Genomic DNA, 21131 nt, shown 5'->3' on the forward strand with positions numbered 1-21131 from the left:
AAAACACTGAGACTCAGAGAGTTTATGGAGTTTTTCAAGTCTAAGTAACTAATTGCTCTTCATAAAGGTCACTAAAGTTTCTTGAGAAGTTACTATGTGCTGGGTACTGTGCCAAGTGCTCAACATGTTATAATTTAGCAACAATCTTATGATGCGTATTATTTATCATTCAGTCTTCAGAGGAGTAAACAGAGGCTTAGAGATACTAGATGACTGGCGCCAACACACACAGCCAGTAACCTGTGAACATGTTCATAACTGTTCCTTGATGATAGTAGCAGGGCTCATGGGCAGGATGAATGGAACTGGCCCTGGGAGGTTTAGAATGGCAGACATAGTCCTTGTCCCCAGAAGGCCACAGGCAGTGAGATTTGAAGTAAACACCCATGGGATTCTAAAGGAAGAGGCTGGATATTCCCAGCTCTGCTGCTCACTGGCTGAGTGACCAGGCAGGTTTGATTAGCCCCTGAGCTTTGGTTTCGTCACCACATGGTGGAGCTACCATTCTCTGCCTTAAGGGATTGTCCTGAGGGGTATGTTGAGGCTTTGCCTGGGTTAAGGGTTGCCTGGCACTCAACATGGAGATTTCCCTGGAGTCAACTGTAAAGCAGAAACACACGCAGAGCTAACAGTACCAGATGACACTTGCCAAGCACAGAACGTGAGGTTCAACCATAAGCATGCAAAGAATTTGCTGGGGCTGGCTGGGCTGGGCCATCAGACAGGCCCAGGGAAAGGGTGTGAATGTGCGTCGTCTTTGATTTAGGGCCAATGGAGCCCCTGGGAAACTCCCATGGGTAGCTCCACAGAGCTGATGGGAAACTGGTTTTAAAGAATCAACACTGGCCATGACCTCCTTTCCTTGGGGCCCGATCTTCTCTCCTGGCCACCTCCTTGAAGAGTTGGACACTGTATAGAGGAAATGTCACTGGCTAAGCTGAATGGGTGGGGAGAGGCGTGGTCTGCAGTGGTGAGATTCCGGGCTGGGCCTCAGGGGAGGGAAGTGGTGGGTGGGTAAAGGGTTGGTCATGAACATCCTTAGACTCCCATCAAAGGTGGGTGAGCTTTGCTCTGAGGGTGGGGTAGCCATGAAGTGAGGCAGGAGTCAACTGCCAATAAAAAGGTGGTCACCAAAGCCAAATGCCACAGGTACTCATAATAGGGACTAGAGACAACTCCTGGCGGAGGGGGTTATGGACCAGTGTTGGTGCTGGTGGAAGCAGAGCTGAGTAGAACAATGTTCCTGGCCTGTTTCTAAGGAATAACCAACCTGAGTCGTGCACCCAGGCAAGGGTCTGTGTGAGTGCGGGAGTGACCGGCCCCTGCACAGACTCGACATGTAGGATGAAGGCTATGGCCGAAGCAGGCCATCTTGAGTATGTTCCCGCAAGCTTAAAATCCAATAAACTGAAATCTAGATTTTCTTCATGTCGATTTTGATAATGCGGAGGAATCCAAAGATTTGAAGACGCTTTTCTCCTGGTGCATTTCAGCTTCTTACTAACAAGGCTCACACTCCTGGAAACTCACAAGCTGTTGTCCTGCAGCTTCTACAAATTCTCAGTTGTGTCCCAATGACGAAGCTGTCACCGCTGTGTCACAAACAGAACCAAGCATTGGTTATATTTTCACAGTGCGATAGCTGGACTAAGAATTTTCCCTTCTCTAGTCAGCTTGGTCAATATCTAGATCATTCAACAAACAGAGCTGGAAAAAATGCATTGAGCTACCTTCCAATTTATGTGATAGAAATGTATTCCCAGGGTTTTGGGTTCATTCTGGTTTTGTTTTGGTTCTTGGAAGTCAGAATGGTATTTTTTTTTTTTTTTTTTTGGTACCAGGGATGGAATGTAGGGGCACTTCCCACTGAGCCCATCTCCAGCCCTGTTATTTATTTATTTATTTATTTTTGAGACAGGGTCTTGCTAAGTTGCTGAGGCTGCCTTTTAACTTGCCATCCTCCTGCCTCAGCCTCCTGAGCCACTGGGATTACAGGTGTACGCCACTGAACCCGGCGAAGGAAACCTGGGAGCAAGAAATGAAAGCACAGAGGCACTTAGGAAGGAAGCACACGGCTTTATTCACGAGCTGTGGTACAGCAGGATGCGGGGTGGAGTGGCGAGGGAGCGTGGAAGTGCTGCTCGCAACAGGAGCATGGAGCAGGTGGGGACTGCGCAGCTCATCAACACGGGACAGGCCAGCCCCCCTCCTGTGCACACAAGCACGAGGTACTCGGGTGCACACGCACACCCACCTCACTTTCACGGGGAACACAACACAGCATCTCAAGACGTTCCTTCTAAACATCTGCTTTTGTATTTCCGAAAGGAGAGGGAAGACAGGAAGAGCTGATGCCTTTCACCAGTTGATAAAAAGCCACAAACCCAGCTTAAAATGAAGAACCTTGAGAGCCTCTATGCAGGGCCCTCAGTAACACACGGACACAACTCACATTTATCACAAGACTGTATACACGCCAAACCCCCAAAGAACACCAGTCTGTGGACGACTATCTCCCTCCATAAGGGACAGAGACATAGCTAGCCAGGAGAGGGTGCGTTTCCACCCCTTCAGAATGGTAACGCCCTATCCTTCCACCTTCCATCAGAGGGCTCAGGAAGTTATTCATGGGCACTCTGCTCTTCCAAGAGGTGTGGGAGAATTCTGTTTGATGATCACAACCACCATTCAGTTATACGAAGCTGCAGAAAACTTTGGATTGAATTTTATTGTGCACACATTCACTGCTTAGAAAGTTTCCATTTAAACTGACAAACCCCCTCTTTCTTTTTGGGTTTACCATCAATTAATAATCAATTAATAATCTATATGCTGAACACATCCATTACCATCTCTCTCTGCTTACTGGGCAGCAAATGGAAGGATAATGACTTTTTTTTTTTTAATGCCAAAGTATAGCTTTCTCTTTCTCCCATCACAGGGTTGTTGGGGAATCTACTTAGTGCACATTGTCATTGTTAGATGGTATCATTGCAAATCTCAAGCCCTAAGTGATCTTTTTTCTGGAAGGTTCTTCCAAAGGGAGCCTGAAAGAGCAAGTTTAAAGGTATACCAACACTTGGTTCATCAGAAGAAGAATAACTTTAAAAATAAAATAAAATCAGGGCTGGCAATATGAAGTACAGATTAAATAGCTACCAGAAATACAAATGAAGTGATTTATAAATCTGTGCTTGCTTCAGAGGACACAGAAGGTTGATGGGACAGAGTTCATTCCCTTCCACCATCTTTCAGGACAATCAGAAGCAGGGATCTGTTAGGGCACAACCTGGAACTGTCCCTGCCCCTGCCGCACGCCCCAGAACCACACCAAATCTGCTGTACACAATCGTTAGAGAGACTTACTTAGTCGAGAGTGGTTAATTTAAACTCTTTTAAATTTGCGAAAGCACATATATTTTATATCATCATCTCAGAAGCAATTCTTAGGAAAAGATGTCTGCTTCAAAATGTAAAAATATTAGGTGAGAGTTTTAGAAATGTTACCAGCTGGGCTTTCCCAGGCTGAGATGGAGGAGACCAAGGTTGAAAACAGAACTACAACAGCCTGTGCTTCAGAAGAGGAGCCTCAGCTGGGAGGCCCTGGATTTCGGGTCAGGGGAGAACAGAGAGTACAGGTAGGAAATCACCCCCATCCCTGCACCTTGTTACTCATTAATTCTAGTTTCTCTCTCTGAGATTTCAGAGAACAGGCAGCTTATGTTTAGTTATTGAAGAAGTCACATTAAAAACATTTAATAACAAACCCCAAACCAAAATGGAGATGCATGGCTAGCTGTATATGTTTCCAACTGCTCTTCAAATCTCCTAATAAATCACACAGGAAGACTTTGTGATGGCCTGAGCTCTCTGGAAGAAATTTTAAAGGAAGCACTGACTCATATTGTCATAGAGACCTCTTCTACTTCGTGCAATCAGTATGTGCTTCAAAGTCACAAGTCAAATGCTCAAAAAAGTAGCCCTTAAGATATGCACCAAGCTTGCCAGGTATATAATTCCTTTTCTAGAGATGAACTTTGTGTTAGCAGTTGGAATTTTCCCGTGCGGTCCAGCACAGGGTTAAATGGAGAACATCCATCTATTGTCTGTGTCCTGGACACTTCAAGATCAGGCATGCTGCACCCAGTTTAACAAAAATGGATAAGGCATTGTAGCCCTCACAGCAGATCTGGCAGTTAGAACTAGGCTGCCCCCAAGCCATCTTTCCATCTGGAACCTTCTGCTAGGGAATGGTGTAGGGGAGCTACTCCAAGGGTTTCTAGTAGCCAAGGACAGGCAAGAGGCTACTGTTGTTTTCTAGTAATTTATCTTTGAAGGGTACAGTTTAAGTGAATTAGTATGCTTGGTACGGAAAGAAGCTTTCTGTTTTTCAAGTTGGATGCAGAACTGAATTCAGAAATTACAAAAGAGCAGGGTGTCACTACTGGGAGATTTTAGGGTTCAGTTTTTTAATTATTGCAACTGTAGGGCCTTTGACTCTGGGTCTCTAACATAAAGAGGAGGAGTCTAATTTCCCTCTTTCATGACAGAGCCAAGCCCTCTTTCATGTGGACCAAGAGATGGAAAATATAGAAAACCACCTAATTGTGCCCAGGTTTCCAAATACCTTTTCTCACACTGGCACTTGACCTGAATGTTCATGAGTGATGACTCATTATCAATGACAGACATGGTGGGTCTTTCATTGACTCCACTAGCCTCTCCACCAGCTGAGTGCTGGGACCCACTTGGTCACCACTGTTAATGACTGGTAGGGAGACACTACAAATATACCACAGTCCCACCCCTACACTCTGCCAGGGCAAAGCAAGAAGCAGGCCAAACATTGTGCTGAGGCTAGACTCCAATTTGAATTGACAGTTGCAGAGTATGAGGACCCTGGCAGGATGTTTTGAGCTCCAAACCAGCCCTTTCCACCTGCGTGGTCTGCAGCCCCATGAGCTACCTCAGCCTGAGTGCTGGCTTCTAAGCACCAACACTCACCCATGAAGGAGGCAACGTTGAGGGCACAGCTTAGCCTCACTCTTGATCTTTGAGTCACATGCACTTGTACCAAATATCCCTTAGAAGCAGCAGCGCAGTGTGACAAACATTCAAGCAGAAATTAAAAAGCACATGCAGACTCACAAAACTGCCCTGGGTGAGTTAAGCGTGCATCCACGCACAGGCACGCACGTGCACACACTCACACTGAAGTTAACAGTGCCAAACAACAAGGAAAGCTGAGAAGGCCAAATTAAATTGATTGGATGTAATCTACTTTGGAGTTGCAGATATTTAAGAGGAAAACATGCCTTTCCTTAACTTACTACTGAAAAGACCTTAAAAAGCAAAATCAGCATGGGTTTGATTGGATTCAGAGGATGCCAGACGGTTTATAGGGGACACTGAGCATGAGAAATTGCATTTGGGGCAGAACATGGATTTTTTGTTTTTGTTTTTGCTAAGAGGGATATGACCCATGGACAAAAATCACCTCGCTGCATGCAACTGGGCCAGTCGGAAGACAATTCTTGTCTTTCCTTTCTTTGTGAAGGTGGAGCCCAGGCCACCTCCTGTCCTTGATGAGAAGCAAGAATCATTACACTATTTGAAGCAGAAAAAGAGTTCAGGGAGGGTTTCCTTCATTCCTTTTCCTTTCTTTCCTCTTTCAAAAAATTCTAGTAATGGCTAAGCAATTTGCCAACCAGGTCCCAGCAAACAAAGAGAATAAGGAGCTTGTTAAAAATCACTTTTTGCTGATATTCAGACTCGATCAGACCTGCCCGGTTCCCTGATTTCTGTTCTTGCCAGAGCCCAGACAGAGCTTCTAGAGGCTGGCAAGGAAAAGCTGCGCACAACTGCTGCTACCACATGGCCCCGTTCCTCAGACTCCTGCTTAGCACAGTGCTACGTAATAAATATATTCATCCTTTGGAATTAGTACAACTGTTTCTTGCTGTGCGGCATTCTAAGGGCACTTGCTGGCTCTTACCACTACAGTCAGCACTAGGGTGGACAACAGTTAAAGGAAAACAGAAGGAGAAAGAAAGAAGCTCCTGTTGTGGACACGAGGTCATGAGAAAAGGTCACATGTGGACACTACTGCTGATTTTGGAAACATAGAAATTTCTACCCATGGCTGCTTGGCAAGTGTTACTGTGGGTTGGCCCAGTGTTTGGCTCATGGGTGTTGGGACCAGAATTTCCCTTTTTGTCGTGGCTGAGGGATGGCAGTCTATAAATTCTCCAATCAAGTCTGGGCCTTAGTGTAACACGGTAAGCCTTGCCCCGCTGCCAGTCCTTTTTCTAACTGCCGTTTATGTGTGGGACTTAGAAGAGTCTTGCTTTTTTCTTCATGTCGTTGCGTCTCCAAAGAGGTAACTTGTCAAACTCCTGTATGGACATCCCAAAGATTTCCCGAAACACTTCCGGGGCCAAGTGGCGCTGGGAAGAGAGAACAGAGTAGTGGTCAGTCCTGATGGCCACACGGATGGCCTGGAGAGTTGACCTCCAGCTTAAAGATACAGTTGACCCTCCATATCTGTGGGTTCCACATTCCTTGGTTCAGCCAAGTGCAGACCAAAGATATCCATAGACATTGCCTCTGTACTGAACTGTACTGCATAGACTTTTTTCCTTGCCATTTACCTAAACAATGTGGCATAATGGCCATTTATATTATATTAGGTATTATGTATAAGATGAGGTGATTTAAAGTGTACACAAGGATATGTTAAGATAATATGCAAATTTTACATCATTTCTTAGAAGAGACCTAAGCATCCATGGATATTGGGATCTACCGTCCTCCCTGGAATCAACCCCTTGCAGGTACTGAGGAGCACTGCCATCATTTTGAAGAGTAAGGCTGCCTGATAAAAGAGGGGGTTATCTCTGATGCTCATTTACTAGGCCAGGTGAGTGTCCTTTCCACCAGATGAGGAGCTCGTTGAGTCTTACTGGTCCTGTTATAATCCAGTGTTAAAACAACACTGAGTAGTAATGCAGCACAGGAGGGTGATTTCTGATGGTGAAGGGGACTCCACTTAAGTTCCTTGGGATGTTCAGAAGATACATAGAAAATGGACCATGGCAATAGAAAGCCAGCCAGAAAGAGACTTCCAGGGTGGTCCCTGGGAGCCCTGGGCTTCTTCTTGGCTTATCAATGAGGGGAAGGTGGATACCTGGTCTACCGGGGAGGCCTCTTATCTGCCACGGCTTCCAGAACAGTCCCCTTAGGACACGGGGGCCAGTATTCTCTGAGCCAGCCTGACTTCTTCTACAAAGGCATCGCCTTTTGTCAGGGAGCAGTTACGATTTTTCCTGAGACTGGCAGCCAGAATTTTTTTTTTAAAAAAAATCATTCAGATGGAAAAGTACAAAGATTAGTCTTCCAGATCTAAGGAGGCCTTGGGCATGTGTACCCAGCTAACCCCTCCACAAGGAATGCAGTAACAGCCACGAAAGACATTTGTCTGGTATAAACCTCCTCCTAGAGAGTTCCTTCCCAGCTCCCAGTGGGCTCAGCCCAGGGTCAGGGGAAGAGGACTATCTGAAGGGGGATGGACACACCCATTCTGCATTCCCCAGCTCTCATTACAACAGCATCCAATTTCCAAAGAAAATGACTAAAATCATACTGTGTCTCAAGGGTTGTTTCAAATGTCATTGGCATTTTAAAAATACTGATCTAAGTATAGATACATTTAAATATAAGGGCTGTACTACTGTCCTCCCTGATGCCAGGGAATGCCAGATTTAGATTGGGCACCAGAAACTCAAAACATCCTTCTCAATCCGTCCTTGACATATGTATTTTGAGGGCAGGGGTCAAGTCTGGGTTATTGTTGTACCTCCAGGAGTCTAATAGAGAGCTCAGTATATACTAGAACAATGGATACAGGCCTGCAAACTTGCTTCTTGTGGTTTTTATCTCATTAGTGATTCTCTGAGATTTTAGTTACCTCTTAGTTCTACCTACAATATGAGATTGATCTTTACGATTTTTCGTTTTCACTGAAAAAAATAAAACATTTCTCTGGGGACACTGCAGGGTGCAGTGGGGGTTTGTATAGGGATCTGCAACTGGGTCTGGATTTTTTTTTTTTTTTACCTCCAGCCGGGTTCTGTCCACATCTCTTAGGATTTTGTTGCGCCCTCTGTTGGTCACCATGAGCATTTCGTACGGAAATATCTGAGAAGGAAAGAAAATCACCTCCTAATATACTGCTGTTCATTTTATTAACAAGCAGAATCTACTTAAAATCCAACACTACCAAGACAGAGCTTCTGAGAGATAATCATGTCAGAGTACAAGATGTTCATCTCTCAAGACCAGCAGGAGCTCCAGAGGACAGGGACAGGGACATAAATCTCCATCAATGCCTCACAGAGCACTGTGCCTTGGGAGGGCTTGATTGGGTACATGTATACCAACTTACTCTGAGTGGGGGATGAAGGTAAAAGTTTGAGAAAAATAGAAATTTCAGGTATATATGCTGGCTTTTATGTAGTTCTGTGAGATGGCTGGGTTCAGCAATCTTGGTCCATAACTATCTCACGAATCCACAGAGCCAGGCAGGCCCAGAAGCAATGTTCTGGCAATGGACCCATTGAAATAAGCCCAGTTAAGGCTGACAGTGGGCACAAGCCCTTGGTTACCTCTGGAGGTACAGAATGTTCTGAAGCTAGAGTGACCAGTCATCCCAAGAGTGGCCAAGGAAAAGAAGTGCTGGTATCTCACTAAGAACACAGAGTTCCAACTGCAGTAAGGGCTTAAACCTGTGGACTTATTGCAGCCAAAGTGAAAAGAATGTGTTTTCTGACAGCTCTCCTAGATGCATAAGTCTAGAACAAAGTGGGCCTCGCACTCCGAAAAGGGTGGAAAAATAGGAAACCAAATCTTTGTAGGGCCATGTCATCCCTGCAAGAGACAAAAGAGAAGAGCTGTACTTGCCTTTGGTTCCAACATGTTGGGCATGGACACGCCCCGGTCCATTCTCATTGCAGGCATGTGGCCATCCGGGAGGGTCTGCAGCAGAAATGCTGGTTCAAGGATGAGCACAGAATAGGGGCGCTCAAGGGAGGACTCTGTGGGCTCCCAAACTTCCCGGTTGGGTCTCGTATAACTATTTTATAGATGTGTCATATTCCTTATCATGTATTTTTCAAAACGAGATTCTTATTGAACAAGAAGCAGGAATCTCTTCTGAGATCCAGTTTCAGAAAGATCCTGGCTTAATAACTATGGACTAATTTCTCAGTTTGGGCTTAGTTTTCCTTGTATTTTTCCTTATCTTTGCTCAGATGTTCTAGGCTAGGGGTGTAGCTCAGTGGTAGAGAGTCTGCCTGGCATGCATGAGGCTCTGGGTTCAATCCCCAGGACCACCTTTCTCCACTTAAAAAAAAAAAAAAAAAAGGTTCCAGAAAAAGAGGAATAGTTTGAGAGCAAACTATTCCTTTCTGTTGCTCAAGACCTGAGTTTCTTTCTGTTACAATTATAACTAAAAGAAAAAAACACTGCACATGAGTTGACCCTTGATGTTGGTCCGCTTTCAACCTGGAGAGACTCTCCTAAGCCAGAGCAAGAGAGTCTTTCCACACCTGACTTGGCTCATGCTATGTCCCCATGGCCTGCAGGGACAGTTTGACCTGGGCACCAGATGTGCCTATGCTTCATAGCTGTGGAGGAATGACAAATCAACTATAGTATGTGTCTTCTTAGCAGAAATCATCACCCTGGGGCAAACAGCCTGGGTTAGAAAATGGCTCTATGGTGCTGGTGTGGCCAATTTAAGGAAGCAGAGTGGTCCATACCTGGTAGTCTGAAAAGGAAAGGAAAGGAAAATATCATGAAAAGACCTGGAAAAACGTGGAGCCATTCCCAGAGAGACTGTCTTCTACTACAATTCCTAAAATAGTCCCCCATGAACTATGTCGTTTCCCTGCTCCCAATCTGTGCCCATGCTGTACCGCATGCTTCCAAGAATCCAGAAAATGCCAACTCCAGCTTTAGGAATCAGAGAAATTATCCTTCTTTTCTCTTTCCTTGCCATATGCATTTTGAGGGCAGGGGCTGTGTCTCCCTTGTTGCTGCGTCTCCAGGAAGCGAACAGAGTGCTCAGCACCCAGAAGGAAACGCGTGGATTCCCCTTAGCTGGATTTCAGTAGAGATCCTCTAGATTTTAGCACTTGCTCTGCTGGCTCGCAGAAGAGAGCTGTGATCCTACTGGAGTGAAACCCAGCACAAAGGCATGCAGTGCCTGGAGACAGGGCACAGTCTCAAGTGAACCTTGACCACCTGGGAAGAGGCTGCCCTGTCAGCCTGGCCATGAGAGCCTCACCTCGCACTCCCCCGCTGACATCTCCGTAGCTGTTATACTGAGCAAAGTCTGTGGAAACAGGCTGGAATGAGGGGGAAAAAACATCATTAGAAAAACTACACAGTGATCACTTGGAGACAGGTAGAAAGAAAGACAGGATTTACAAAATCCTAAGAACCCTTCCCAGGCTCATTTCCTGGACCCTCATTAATCTTCTCTCCTATTTATTCCTTTACAACTGTAAAATCTTTGCTGTGGTACTTCTATTGCCACTGCTCAGCAGGCCCCTGGTAAGCAAATATCTCTTAAATACATTTCCCTGTGTAGTTACAGAATTACCATTGCTCTTTGGCTTGTGAGGAGGACAATTTCAAGAAACTTTCCGTTCATAGCAGAAATAACAACTCAAAGCCAGGTGCGGTGGCCCAGGCCAATAATTCCAGTGGCTCAGGAAGCTGAGACAGGAGGATCTCGAATTCAAAGCCAGCCTCAGCAATTTAATGAGGCCCTGTCTCAAAGTAAAAATAAAAAGAGCTAGGGATGTGGTTAAGCAACCTTGGGTTCAATCCCTAGTTAAAAAAAAAAAAAAAAAAAACTCAATTACTTTTTGCTGCACTAGACTAATCTAGTCTCAAGTTTCCATAGGCCATTCATTTATTTAAAGCCAATTTCTCCTCTCAAAAGAAATATTTTCACTTTGCCTTTCACTTTTTGTGATTTACAAGGTGACCAAGGAGGTTACAGTTTTCATTATAATCCAACATTCGGTCAAGAGTCAGATGTAGGGCTGGGGCTCAGTGGTAGAGCGATGTGAGGCCCTGGGTTCAATCCTCAGCACCACATAAAAATAAATAAATAAGTAAAATAAAAGTATTGTATCCAACTATAACTTAAAAAAAGGGTCAGATGTAGTCGGACAACAAGCCTGAACTTCAGCTAGGACTGAAGAGGGAATGCACAAAGAAATAACCAATAGAAGAGAAATCTTACCCGGTGAAGCCCGTTTTTTCCATAGCCAGGAAGAGATGAGGTTTTAGATGATGGAGCATAGGAAGCTGAGTGAGAAAAAGGCCAAAGGCCATTGTTAGGAAAGCAGAAATCTGGTTCTTTAATGACCTTGATAGTGTATCGCTTGCTTTGCAGAAGAGGAGATTTAGCAAAAACAATTCGAATGATATTGGGCTCAAATGATCACAAAATGCCACCATATTTGAGGGCCCAGGGAATAGTATCATAACAGTGACACTATTACGGAAGGGCAGGGAAAGAAAGCCAGCAGGACCAAGGGAGCTGCGCTTCCTAAAATTCTGGCCCCCATCTAAGTGCCTGACTGAATTTATCTCCTTGTATCCTCAGTACCCTAATAATACGATTATTATTTCCATTTTACAAAAGAAGAAATAGGAGTTAAGAGAAGTATCCTGCCAACGGTCACTCAACTCATGACAGCTGAACGAGGATTCAAACCCAGGGATGACCGAACACATGGGCCCCCTGTCCCAGTGACATGGCAGCAGTAACTGGCCTGGAAACCAACCATTTGAAGTTCTACTGGCTGAGCACAGCTGGGCTCCTGGGAGGCCTGGCCTAGTCCTGGTCTAGGTCTATCCCATGTGTTAAGGGCATGGAAGGCAAATAGGCTGCTGAATTTGATTTCTGGTTCAGCAACTTAACACGTCCACATCTTTGAATGTGTCATTACATTTTTTTGAGCTCTTCATTTTTTAATCTATGGAGATATGGTATTATGTATTCATATAGAACGGAATCTCAGAATTAGAAGGAGCTCTGGAGATCACCATAAGTGGTTCTGCCTCTTGCACAATTGGCCAGGCAGGCTCTGGCTCTCAGCTCATGCTAGGAAGGGTCTGCCACTCACCTGAGTGGATAGGAGAATCATAGCGGCTGGCTAACAAGGATGCTCTCTCCCGGCTCTCCTTCTCCATCTCTTCCTTCAGTATCAACTGCCCTAGGCCTGAATTAAGCTATGCACAGGAAAAAACAAAAAGAAAAAGAAAAAGGAAAATGAAAGCAAAGTCTGCGATTACTTTCATGGAACTAGTTTCTTTCCAGAAGGTCTTGCAAGAAGTTCCTGACCCTAGGGGGCCTGGTTGCAGGTAGGTCCAGTGCCTGGTAATTCATCAAAAAGCAGGACAGGTTCTGGATTCTGCACCTCTCTTAGCCTTTCCAATGTCAGGGGAATGTCCCTGTGCCAGGTTCTGTCAGAAAGCTGCCTCCTTCTTTTGCCCTCCCCAGTGTGTCAGTGGGTGACCTCAGCAGGCATATGTGAGTGTGTGGTGGACTTTTGATGTGGGAAGAGGAAATTGGGAATGAATCCTTAAAAAAATTGCATTGATTTAAAATCAAAACAAAAAATAAGTATGTGTTCATTGTACATATTTTGAAAAATCTGGAAGAATGAACCTATAATCTGACACCATTTCTAACTTCTATTTACCCTAATCTATTATTTTTCTATACATGTTTTATATAAAACTAAGATTATACTCTGTGTTCTTTCCCCCATATAATTAATGTGCTTTTCTCATCTCTTTGGAAAACATCATTTCAAGGGATGCATTATTGGTGGGAGAGTTTATAATCAGACATCCTTCTGGTTTGCGGTAGGCCCTTGCTAGAGGAAGGAGGACAATGGGCACCTTTTGGTGACTGTCCCCTTGATTCCTTTTCTCCTGGTCTAGATATGCATAAGATCCTCCAAGTTCTGAGGGGAAACTTGGAGAAATATTCAATCCTAAGGGAATTCTTCCAGAAGAGCCTGCAGGCCCCAGATGTACATCGCCTCCACCTACCTGGCCCTCCTGCACCCTCTGCACATGCAACACATGCCCACTCACACAGTCACACTCTCCAACCATTCTACAACCCTCTGACCTCCAGCCTCAATGTCATCACCTCTAAAGGCAAGTGCAAAGTCCTTATTAAAGTTCATGCTTGTCATGTCTTGCTGGACTGTAAGCCTCAAGGGGCTGGGACCACCTCTTGCCTGTCTTAGTGGCTTGTACAGAGTAGTGATGTAAAAAGTTACAGATTTTATTGAATTAGAATCGAAGACAGCTACAAGGTAGTTTAAGGACAAACCTTCATTAACTGCTCTTCTTGAAGCTGCCGTCGTCTCAGGAGTTCCTCCTCATCTTCCTCTCTGCCACTAGATCTGCGTCTCATGTCAGTTCCTAATTCCACAGCAAAGACAACTTCTCACATCAGCCCCGTGACAAGGGAATCTTAACGGACTAGTCCATCTGTGTTCAATTTGTAGGCTGGCAAGCTCTGAGTGGTTGGTCCTTCACAAGTCGAAGTGAACCAGACAGGGGGGAAAGGCACCCACCACCAATCCAGCTCGCCCAGGTGGTTTCTCTAAGAAGGTGGGCCCCTTTGGCAAGCTGGTTCAATGTACTAGTGACTCCCTGCAATTCTCTGCTCAATTAGAACTGGTTTGCCACGTCTCTGAGGTCAATTTTTCAAATAGAGAGGAATCTGAATTTATCCACATACCAACAAATCCATAAGATGGTTTCTGTCTTGTGACACGTTTAAAAATCTTGTGGTTTTCTCTTTCTCTGAAGATTTAGACTTTTCAGAATACTATCATTGCCACCTACACTTAGTAAATCAATTAAAAAGCATATTTGTTTGTGTCTTTTAAAGAATGGGTTTCCTACTTTCTTTTTTATTATACTTTTAAAAATGACTATAAAAGAATTTTCTACCGGGCTGGGGTTGTGACTCAGTGGTAGTGCACTCGCCTAGCACATGTGGGGCTCTGGGTTCAATTTTCAGCACCACATAAAAATGGGTAGACAAAATAAAGGAATTTCATCCAACTACAACTAAAAAATAAATATTTTTTTAAAAAGAATTTTATACCAATAGTTATGTAAAAACAGTATTAATAAAGCTAAAAATTACTGTGTGAATTTTTTTAAAATTGCAAACGGTTTTTACATTTCTTAGAATAAGGGGAGACAGGGAATGGAAAGGAGGAATCTGTCTGAATGGTTGGAAGATGAAGATAACTGTTGTTTTCCCTAAATTACTTGGATTAATCTGGCTGTGGGAGGAAACAGGAAAGTTTGCTAATCTAATCAAAATAAACTTCAACTAATAGTCTCAGTTTTCATCATTCTGATTAATGGACCAGACATTTTCCTCATCTTGGAACCCAAAGGAACTTTAAACTATGTAGTGATGATAGTTTCAACAATAAAAATTGAATTCTCCTTTTCCACAAAAGCTTAGCTGCTTCCAAGTCCCTGCTCAGCAATACAACTGTGGGGGCACAAGGCCCCCACAGACTTCCAATAAGGCACAGATTGACACATTCCTAGTTCTTAAAATCATAAATGTCAATGTCAATTTTCTCTCTTTAGTGTATTCTAATAAAAACTAAGAAATCCAACTTTGTAAGAATTAAACAAATCTCATTAACATAATCATAGAATACTTATGAATGATGAACTAAGTAGATTTTCCCTTCAACTATTTCTATAAATATTAGTTGTTTTAAAATCACTTTATTGCCTATAAAAATCATTCCTCAATTAACTTGATAAAAATAACCTGATGCAGAAGATTAGGAAATTTTGGAAAATTGAAGGCCTTTCAGGTTGTCAATAGAAATGTGATAAGCTATAGTCATGCCTTTGTAAGGCTGACTCACTGGATTTTCAGTACTTGCTTCTGTGCTTGTTAATATCCCTTTCAGGGCTGAGTGATTTCACTATGACAAAACAGTAAAGACACAGACACAATTGGAAAGCATAAAGAAAAGGATGAAACAACTCCAAAATGACATTTTAGCACAGGATCATGGAGATGACAGATGTAAAGTTACATCCCCTCACTTGCTATTTCGGAAAATCTTCTACTCTGTAATAGCTCTCCTTAGCAATGGAGCACATGATCTTGCAGGAACGTTAAAGTGCTTCGGTGTTAAGGTTGCTGGTTAAGAGAACTATAACTATAATCTAGATATAGTCTAAAACAAATGTAACTAAAAGTAGTCATGCTTCTATGGACCCTCAGCAAACCCACCCACTAGACTCTATTTATATAGAACAATGCTTTGGCCATGAAGCTCTGACTCAACTGTGCTTGAAACAGTTGATTTTACAGTGATAACGCCGAGAGTCTGTGCAAACCATCCGTTTTAGACCAGTTCTGGATCTCAGTGGGTTTGGTTAGAGCCATGCTCTGGTTGATGTGTTTCTGTAACTGAAGCAACTTGCACACAAACTAATGCCACGTTAGGTCTTTTCACTATACTGCCTCTTGGCTGTACTTTTCTTAAAGTCTTTAAGTTTGGATACATGTTCTTGTACCTTTCCAAGCATCTCATAGTTAGCTCCCCTCGCAATTTGTCCATTTGATTTAGCTGCATCAGTTGCATACCTACGGCGGCAAGTGAGGGGGGACCAGGCCAGTGGTCCGTCTCAATCTTTGGTATCTCGCTGGGGTCTGGCGCCTGGGCTGCTGGGAACTTGGAAAACTTGATGATATCTTCTGAGGACTTGCTCTGGGCTGCCAAAGCAGCTGCATCTGGATGGGAACCAGGGTTGCTTAGCTATTGGTGTGTAAGGCAGGGGTGGTTCAACCCCACAGACACAGTTTTCTCATTATCAGAAAAAAGTTTCCAGAAAGTTCTATCACCATGACAATTCAACTCATTTCCCTTACTTTATGTTAGAAGCAACGTTTTATTCTATGTCTGTCCTACATCCAAATTCTTGTTCTAGAGCTATGCTATCCAGTGCTAGCTCTATTTAAATCTAAATGAATAAAATTAGGTAAAACCAAAAAAACTAACAAACTTAAAATTCAGTTCCTTGGTTGTACCAGTTGTATTTCAGGTACTCAGTAGTCACCTGTGATTAGTGGCTACTGCACAGGACAGCATAGATATAGAACGTTTTTACCATCATAGAAAGTTCACTCCTAGTATTCTCCAAGAGTAAATAATTATTTTGGAATTAGAAAATTGAATTATTGGAAATTTGAGTTAAAAAATTGAAGTTAAAGAGTTAAAAGCATGACAATAGCATTTTACTGTTGTCACTCATATTTAGAGGGATGGTAGCTTTGGCCAGAAGCCAAAAATATATTGATCCAGTTCATTTTAATCCTTATATGCTACATATGGGTCCTTGTATCTTGGGAGAAATGGAAATGGAGAATCTACTTCCAGCTTGCAGGAATTTAGCATTGTGATTTATGTATGCCATCCCCACTCACTGTTTTGTTCGAGAGTCTGTATATACAAGTGAGTGAACCAACTTTAAAACAACAAAAGCCAAACTACCAGTGACATTAGCTCAGAGTCCTTAGTGGCTGTGTTTGGAGGAGGATTCACAGGCTGAAAGTACTGAATCTGCCCTGAGTTGGAGCAAAACAAACCAAGTGAAATGGTTGGTCCTGATTCTGGCTAATTTTGCAAACTGGTCTGGGATGTTACTAAACATTTCAAGACACAATTATAATATTTTTCTCCCTCCTGAGTTCATATATTTTAAAATCTGGAAATAACCTTTTGATCTTCAGCTCCAATATCTGCTTCCTTCCACTAACCTTCTGGGTCTCAATTTGCTTACATGATTTGACCAAGGTCACCCAATAATAAGGGGTAGATCTTGGCAGGACATGGAGCAGTGTTTCTCAGAATTTCTAACCTCAGGAGAAAAAAAGAAAATACTTCTGCGTAGAAAACACTACATACTCAACCCTTCCTGTAGACAGACAAAGTGCATTAGCAAAGGAAAGACCTAAGTTCTGCATCACACAAAAAGAGTGTGTGACTTAATTTAGATCCAGCCTTTCCCCAAAACATCAGGGCACAGACTGCAGTTGGGGCATGACATCTATTCCTTTGGCACTGAACAGTTGGCTGTCCTTTCTTTGACAAGTGCCACTGTGGCCATACTACTATTAATTACAATAGACTGAAAGCAAAGACTTTAAAGTCAGTATTGAAGGAAATCAATCGATTCCTTCCAAATAAAGGCTCACATAATCTCCTTAAATCCTAATTATTTTTGTTCCAAGAGACAGAGTCTAAATATTTTAATAATTTTTTTAAAAAAGTCTCAACTGATAAGTCAAACTCTGTGAATCTTATTCTTAAATTAAAACAAAAAAGCATGACTTCAAACAGTACTTACTCATTAGAATTGGTGAAGTCAGTAGTTAAACATTCACATGTTAATGAGTGTGTAGGAAGACATTAAACCATAAAAAACAAAAACAAAAACAATGTTAACAAACTTAAAAGGCAAGCACATGATGCAAAACCTTGAAAAATAACGAGAAAAAAAAACATAACTCTAGAACCGTTCCAATACACACGGTCTTTTTTATCCCAAAATTTTGGCCTAATATTTTTTCTTAGTGTATTTTCAATTTTGCCTTTCATAGCATCCTAATTCTTACTAACTTATTAATGGTAACTGGATTCTAAAGTCAGCCTTCAAATTTCCAGGCACAACTTCTGTAAAATTTTCTGAAATCATTGGCAGTTTTGTCTATTATCTATCTCTCGATTCACAAAAATTTCTGGCAGATAAATCCACAGAGACCTAACAACAATGGACAAAATGTGATTTACAGAAAGTAATGTGACTTCTGGGATTAAAAAATAGCTGTATTTCAGAACAGGAAAACGCAATTATAAATCCACTTTAGTAATTCTTTGTTTGCAGGAATGTCAAAGACAAACTGATTTAACTCAGAGGTCCTTAGAGATAAGAAAACTGAAGCACAGGGGGTGGCATGATATCACAGAGCCATGTAGGCAGGAGATGGCACAAGGATTACCACCAGTCAGCTTGTGCCCCATCCATTGCATGGCAAGACATTGGCACACCTCAGAAGAGGCAGGGGACTGGAATAACTAAGTCCATGTAGGCTTAGCCAAATTAATTTTTCTAAGTGTCTCTTTTTCATTAGTTTTAATTAGTCAAACTGCTTGCAAACTCATTAAAATTATTTTAAGGTTTGGTTACATTATTTGATGCAAAAATGTCTTGTTAGGCTGCTCATGGGCCCTTGTGACCAGTACTTTCCCTTCTCTATGAATGGAATAATACATGGCCTGATGGGCTCAGAAATAGGGGGGACACTTCCTGATCCAGCCAAGTATTCTCCATCCAGGGAAGTCAGTTTCACAGCATTTACACATCTTATTGGACCTAAAATCCATCATAATATACTGGATGCCCCAGTTTGATTCTCAAAAGCAGCAGCAATTAAGCCTTTCAGAAGACAGCAAAGAGGAGACAGCAGACACTGCTACTTAAACTATGCGGAGGAAAGCGAGTTTTACCATGCTGTTTGTAGATGGGTGGTTTTCGGTAAATGTTGATCCCTTGATCTGTGAAAATGAAAAGCAAAGGTGTGTGATTATGGGAACCAGTTCAGTGATGGGAAAAACAAATCAACCAAGGGGCAAACCAAACTGAAGACTCCTGAACAAAAATAACCCAGAAGGCTAACGTTTGTATTACAAAGATTGCATTCTTTGGAAGAAAAGATTACAGAAATGAGTGAATTACTGTAGAAAAGTGATCTGGAAGCCTTTGTAATACATCTTAGCATATTGAGAGATGTAACTTATTCATGAGCCATTTATTTCAAATACATACTTCACTGAAAGTGGAATTAAAACAGGAAGAAATGCAAGCAGTGGAAGCACTCGGATGGTGGGGAAGACATAACCAGTTTGGGGGGAAAGCCCCAAATTGCTACTGTCTAGAAATTGAGCTCCCAGTGGATACCAGTGGCTCAATTTACTTTTTCAATTAATGAGTGGAACAGTGAAAAGCAATGTAGAACAATCAAGAGTATATATATATTTTTTAAACACAAACACATTTTCTATGTGCAAGGCTAGCTTGGTGAGTTGATGGGATGCTCAAAAGAATCCTAATTTTTATAGGCCAAATTTTTTTAAAAAGGAAAAAAGAAAAATAAAGGAGATACTAACCACTACTCATGTGTTCATATAGGACCCCATTTGATTATGCCACCATTTCACTTTAGCTGCAAATATTCAGGAAATTTGAAAAAGGTTTCTTTTGGACACTGTATCTTGGTGGGGCATTCTTCATGAATTAATTAGCCAAACTAATTTTCCTAGGTGGCTCTTTTCTACTGGCCTTAGTCAAACTAATGACAAGTCATTAAAATCATTTTAGAGTTTTATTATTCAATGCTTAAAAATAAAGCAAGTCTTGTTAGGATACTGTAGGTTGCTGTGTGGCTGGTACTTCCCCTTTTCTATGAATGGAATGATACATGATTTGATGGGCAGGAAGCTTTCTAATCAAAGTAGGTATTCTCCATCCAGGAAAGTCAAAATCCCAAATGTAGAACAATGTTCTTCAGGATTTCATGAAACTTTTTTAAAAGGGCAGTCCTAGCTGAGTGGGCCAATCTCATTGAAGTTTCCTCTGTTTTATTAGGTAAATTTAGAAAGCAAAAGAAAAAAAAAACTAATATAGATTATAAGTATATATTTACTGGGTAACTTACTGAACCTTTTTCAGTAGCTAAAAGGAACAAAACTATATACTGCTGATAGGAAAATACCATTGTGGCCTCTGATGGACAATCCCACCCTTAGGAATTCAGCCAACCCTAAAGAGTAAGATAGGGACAGATTCTGGTCTTTCCAGTTTCTGATGGCAAATTACTACTTGTGCTGGGACAGCCAATGCTTGTGGCTACTGGAGCAGAGCTGGCAGCACCACGCCTAAATTGCAAGATATCTCTGTGGGTTGGGTTATGGGGGTGGCGAAAGACCACCTCCCTGATCCAATGCTACACCTCTCTGAAAAGCCCATGGGGGGAAAAAAAATCTCCACACTGGAGACAAACAGGAAATATAAAAAGGTATTCTCAAGTGACACTGTGATTCAATCTGGAGGATGAGAAGATATCCAGGCTGTTGTCGTGGTAATTTAACAAAGAACCACAGAGTGACATCTTTGAAAGAGTTAAAATTTTTGCAAAACAAAAACAATTCAACCCTTCTTTAAAAAAAAAAAAACAAAACAAAAAACCTTGAGGTCTCAGTGGTGAAGTGCCTGCCTGGCATGACTGAGGCCCTGGGTTCAATCCCCAATATCTTTATTTAAAAAAAAATAATAATGATGAACTTGAGAAAAATGGAACCTTCATTGTGATCCTGGCACTAGGCGTATAGAACTTTTGAAAGGCATCTAGGTCGGATCCTGCAATTTAGGATTTGTCAGCTGTGTGCATCCCAATTAACAAGCATGAACAATGGAGACGAGACGAGGTTACGAGTCTACATTCTACACTGTGACAGGACACCGAGACAGACAGTGTCAGCTCCTACCTGGAACATGGAAATGTTTAGGGGCCTGAGCGTAAGTTGGAGTTAGAGGGCGGCTGTCGGGCCGGTAAGGGAGAGGGGAGTTCCGGCCGCTGGACGGCTCATTGCCTCCAATGAGAAGAATGGAGAAAACAAAATGAGAGAAGGGAGAACAATAAAGAAAACCAAGCAAGCGTAATCAAAATTCAACACAGCAAACTGCAAGGAGGAGAAACAAAGGAAACAGACTCAGTTTATCAAGTTGCTGGCAAAGGTGGTGTCAGGTTTAGTTTCTCAAAGGGGAGGCTGAGTTCACGCGGACCCAGGTGGAAAGCGGTTAGCGGTCAATGCGTCATTCCAATGGCATGCAGGTGAAGGCTGTGAGCCGGCAGCAAACTGATCAGATGGCAAGGGCACTGGGCGGAATGGAAAGTCACTTGCTACTGATTCCGGATCAGT

The 21131-nt window shown here is 42.6% G+C and overlaps 1 protein-coding gene and 1 non-coding gene across 14 annotated transcripts in view; one reads left to right on the top strand and one right to left on the bottom strand.

Moving 5' to 3' along the window:
- Nucleotides 1-2056: 2056 nt before the first annotated feature.
- Ablim1 (actin binding LIM protein 1) overlaps nucleotides 2057-21131 on the bottom strand; it is a 272608-nt gene continuing 253533 nt past the window's right edge. For 5 of the 13 annotated variants that reach the window (XM_048807388.1, XM_048807383.1, XM_048807384.1 and 2 more), the window contains 11 exons: nucleotides 20697-20801; nucleotides 18660-18707; nucleotides 15737-15883; nucleotides 13427-13518; nucleotides 12204-12309; nucleotides 11315-11379; nucleotides 10346-10406; nucleotides 9819-9826; nucleotides 8959-9033; nucleotides 8116-8196; nucleotides 2057-6446 (listed from right to left, as the gene is read on the bottom strand). In XM_048807388.1, coding sequence (XP_048663345.1) covers nucleotides 6333-6446; nucleotides 8116-8196; nucleotides 8959-9033; nucleotides 9819-9826; nucleotides 10346-10406; nucleotides 11315-11379; nucleotides 12204-12309; nucleotides 13427-13518; nucleotides 15737-15883; nucleotides 18660-18707; nucleotides 20697-20801 — 902 coding nt within the window. In that variant the 3' untranslated portion in view covers nucleotides 2057-6332. The remainder of the gene's footprint in view (nucleotides 6447-8115; nucleotides 8197-8958; nucleotides 9034-9818; nucleotides 9827-10345; nucleotides 10407-11314; nucleotides 11380-12203; nucleotides 12310-13426; nucleotides 13519-15736; nucleotides 15884-18659; nucleotides 18708-20696; nucleotides 20802-21131) is intronic. The other 8 variants (XM_048807385.1, XM_048807381.1, XM_048807392.1 and 5 more) reach the window with 5 other exon arrangements.
- On the top strand, nucleotides 9322-9392 carry Trnaa-ggc. Its single transcript has one exon. It is a non-coding gene; the product is annotated as a tRNA-Ala (tRNA).

Source organism: Marmota marmota, unplaced genomic scaffold (genome assembly GCF_001458135.2).
Source record: "Marmota marmota marmota unplaced genomic scaffold, marMar, whole genome shotgun sequence".
Taxonomy (NCBI): Eukaryota; Metazoa; Chordata; class Mammalia; order Rodentia; family Sciuridae; genus Marmota; species Marmota marmota.